Below are 3977 nucleotides of genomic sequence, written 5' to 3' on the forward strand. Positions count from 1 at the left end.
TAAATCTTTGTTTCTATTTGATAATGAGTTAACCTTCTTTAGGCTGTTTTCAGTTAAGTGTCTCTGTCTTTAGGATGACGCGCGGCAGCTGTTCGTCCTGGCGGGCTCAGCAGAAGAGGGCTTCATGACCAGTGAACTGGCTGGGGTCATCCAGCGGCTGTGGAAAGATGGAGGAGTTCAAGCCTGCTTCAGCCGCTCCCGAGAGTACCAGCTCAACGACTCTGCAGCATAGTGAGTAGGATGCACGGACACGCATACTTCAAACAGCAGGGGACTGTCCTTGGAAGAACAACTCCCGCTCTTACGTCAGTGCTTTAGCTTGTTGCCAATCTTTCTTTCTCTTGTTGATTTTTCTCTTTCCAAAGTTACCTAAATGACCTGGACAGGATATCCAACAGTGCTTACGTTCCAACCCAGCAGGATGTGCTGAGGACCAGAGTCAAAACTACCGGTATTGTGGAAACACACTTCACTTTCAAGGATTTGCACTTCAAGTGAGTATAGCCACCATCATTGTTTTAGTTTTGTTTAAACACAGCAGTGTCTCGTGGTGCTCCATGTAAAGTCTACACTGACTCACATATGCCTGCCTTTATTTTTCATTTATGACTGTTAACCTTTAGAAGCCAAAATGGCTCATAGCTTTAAAAAAAAGATAGAAAACTTGATGCACTATTACTAAACAATTTAGACCAAACACTGTAACAGGAGTGCCTCCAAGAACCAAAATGTGACATGTAGTAGGTAATGGTTTATGGCTTTCTTATAGCCATCAATTCTTTCCTCATTTTCATAGCTCATAAAATCATTTGGTGTCAAAGGTCTCTCATTTGCATTGTTATAGTTTCAGAAAAAGCTGAAATGTGTTGCCTGTCATGTTTTAAAATAAACACATGGAGACCCAGCCACCAGCTAACATTTATGCCTAAATCTATATTTAAAAGTAAGAGAGAGAGCGCATATTGCAAGGATCAGAATCAGCAAATTCAGGAGTTTGCACTTTGATAGACGATGTCCTGCTGTTCCTATGTGAGGCAACCACTAGTAGTTGATGCCTTGTTCATGAAAAATGAAAAGCTACGAGTGGTCGGCCAGCGTGTAGTCTCGTCACCTAATATCACACTGAATGCAAGAACACAGTAGCTTCATACTCTTGAAAACTAACTGAAAAAGCGGCTTTTAAAAGCTCTGACAGCTGTCCACAGTATTTTACACATTCTGAAAGATTTGCGTGTGTTTGTGTGAAAATGTCATCACCCAGATCATGTGAGTGTGTGAGAGTTGCATTTATTTAACAATATCTTTCTGTGATCTCAGAATGTTTGATGTTGGTGGACAGAGATCAGAGAGGAAGAAGTGGATTCATTGTTTTGAGGGCGTCACTGCCATCATCTTCTGCGTGGCTTTGAGTGACTACGACTTAGTGCTGGCTGAGGACGAGGAAATGGTAAGAGCTGTCTGACCCCGGCACACTCTGCCCACTAGTACGTCTCTGATCGGTAATCACTGTGCACTTCTCCTCCCGCTCAGAATCGAATGCACGAGAGCATGAAGCTGTTTGACTCCATCTGCAACAACAAGTGGTTTACAGAGACCTCCATCATCCTCTTCCTCAACAAAAAGGACTTGTTTGAGGAGAAGATCAAAAAGAGCCCCCTTACAATCTGCTTCCCTGAGTACGCAGGTGAGTCATATAAACAAACACTGACATGCAGAGCTGGTGCTTTATACATGCAAATAATGTCCTTTGTGTGTTGGCGGGGTATATAAATCATTAAGCCCAACTATGTATGCAGGATTTGGGCTTTTAATCGTGGATTTGTAATGATGTGTAGAAAAATTTAACCTTCTTATTTAAACCGTTGTTTTTGTGTAGCATGACTAAGTCATATTTGGATTCCTTTATACTGTCAGAATCCTGTGATTATTGCTTTTAGAGCCTAACTTGTTTTGTAGCTACACAAAGGTGTGGCAGGCCCTGTAGATGAGACAGATGTTTTATCCCACTGCTCTACTCTGGAGCTGTGTGGGCTGCTTCATGTTTAAACAATGCATTTTTGTCAGGTTCACAGATGCAGATTAAATAGCCATGATTTTGATATGAATCTACACTCGAACACCATATCTGTAACATCATGCTGTCATCATCTATTTATATCGATGTGATGTAAGGATCCAGAGATTCAGTAGAAGATAAGTTTTAACCTTTTCTTCCCTAGGAGGCTCGCCGGGTCACGTTGTATTTATTGTGAAAGGATATTTTATGGTTTCCAAATGTGGTACACTCACTCAAGGGACCATTTCTGTGCCTAAAATAGATGTGTTTTATTTCTGCTGGTAAAGGCTGAATTTTTAGAACCAGTTCAGTAATATTGGTGTCACACTTCTCATTACTTTGTGGTGGCCGTTTACTTCCTTATTTTACACACTGATAACTCACGTTAACTTAAAAAAAAAAAAATCACTCAGCTGTGATACTAAGCGAAAGTTTTTCAATTCATAAAGCCAGATGTTGTTCATTTTGACCTCAGTATTGACTTTTAAGTAAGAAATTTTAAGTAACAACCATAAGCTTAAAGTACAACTTCCTTTTTTTTAAAGGGGGCTGTGTAAAATACGAATGAAAGCAGAATGCAGCGATTTTCAAATCTCGTGAACTTCTAAAACTGCGAACAGTTATTATTTGAGGAAATATACTGGCTTATTTTAAATTTGAAGGCACATCTCAAAAAAGCTGGGACAAGGCCATGTTTACTACTGTGTGGCATCACCTCTTCTTCTAACAGTGTGTAAATGTCTGGGTACTGAGGAGACCAGATGCCTGTACTGTGAAGCGGGACTTTGGCTTATCCAGTTAAATTGAGTGTTAACGCTGAGCTTCCTGTATTTAAATCAGTTTCCTTATTGCATGTAGTGTATGACATTTCAAGCACGCCTACTCTTCATCAGACCACTGTACTGGGTGCATTGCCATGGTAACTGATGCTGTGAACCATATTAGAGATGGACATGTATGAAATCACCACCTACTGACCAGTCAGTCCTCCAAATAATTGTTGTCATTTCTGGAAGATTCCTTAGATGCCTTTGTACTGAGAATATGAGGGACTAAAGTCTTTATAAATTCTGCAAATAATTTATTTAATGTTAATAATATTATTGTTCCATAAGCATAAATATTTGTAGGCTGCCTTTTGTATTTTAAATCAAATTTTTCACCTATTGTAGCTTTAAGCCTACGTTTGGATTCTGTTTTTAATATTTGCATGTTACACTCAGAATGTTAAACACCACAGAGGCTGCAGCTGAAAGAATAAAAACTAAGACAAACACCCAGTTAAACATTAATCTGATTGAGCACTCGATTATAATCCATCAGGTTCTCCTGTGTTTTATTGATAGAGCTGTGTGTTAACTCACACAGTTTGCCTTCCTCCTTTTCTTCAAATATGCAAGACTTTTATTAAAATATAACAGATTTCCCATTTTACCGACCAAAACAGCTAAAGCCCTCACACATACAGTGCTGTTAATACTAAACTAGTATCCAGCGTCTTTCCTCTCACACACGTAATCGCTGATTTGCCTGCAGCAACTGTGCCACTTTCACTTTCAGTTAAACACATCATACTTTCAGTATTGTGTCTTACCTGTTGGTATTTTACTTGCTGTATAGTTTTATCTACCTTTGTGAAGTCAGCCACACTGTTGCCAGCCCACTTATCTGTAATTGTGACTTGTGAGACACTGCCAGTGCCAGGGAACTCCCGGGATCCCCCGGATTAACTGCTTAAGCAGGACTTGCGGTCCAACAGAGGTAGCACATATGCTGTTCTCTCCAGTCTAAGGATGACCTGTCTGCCTGCAGGGAGCTCTGCTGTCAGATGGAGGCATTGTACAGCTTATCTGTGGGCCACTCTTGCTTGTAAAGTTGTCAGGACTTTTAGAAGACCTCTCTCTAAGACTACTTTTTTTTT

General features: G+C 40.2%; 1 protein-coding gene across 1 annotated transcript in view; it reads left to right on the plus strand.

Moving 5' to 3' along the window:
* Window positions 1–3977, plus strand: part of LOC102209690 (guanine nucleotide-binding protein G(i) subunit alpha-1) — an 11454-nt gene that overhangs the window by 6159 nt on the left and 1318 nt on the right. The window contains exons 4-7 of the mRNA XM_005745934.1: window positions 74–231; window positions 366–494; window positions 1318–1447; window positions 1531–1684. Of these exons, the coding sequence (XP_005745991.1) occupies window positions 74–231; window positions 366–494; window positions 1318–1447; window positions 1531–1684 (571 nt within the window). The remainder of the gene's footprint in view (window positions 1–73; window positions 232–365; window positions 495–1317; window positions 1448–1530; window positions 1685–3977) is intronic.

The sequence above is a fragment of the Pundamilia nyererei genome, unplaced genomic scaffold (genome assembly GCF_000239375.1).
Source record: "Pundamilia nyererei isolate P.nyererei 1_Seehausen unplaced genomic scaffold, PunNye1.0 scaffold00170, whole genome shotgun sequence".
Classification (NCBI taxonomy): Eukaryota; Metazoa; Chordata; class Actinopteri; order Cichliformes; family Cichlidae; genus Pundamilia; species Pundamilia nyererei.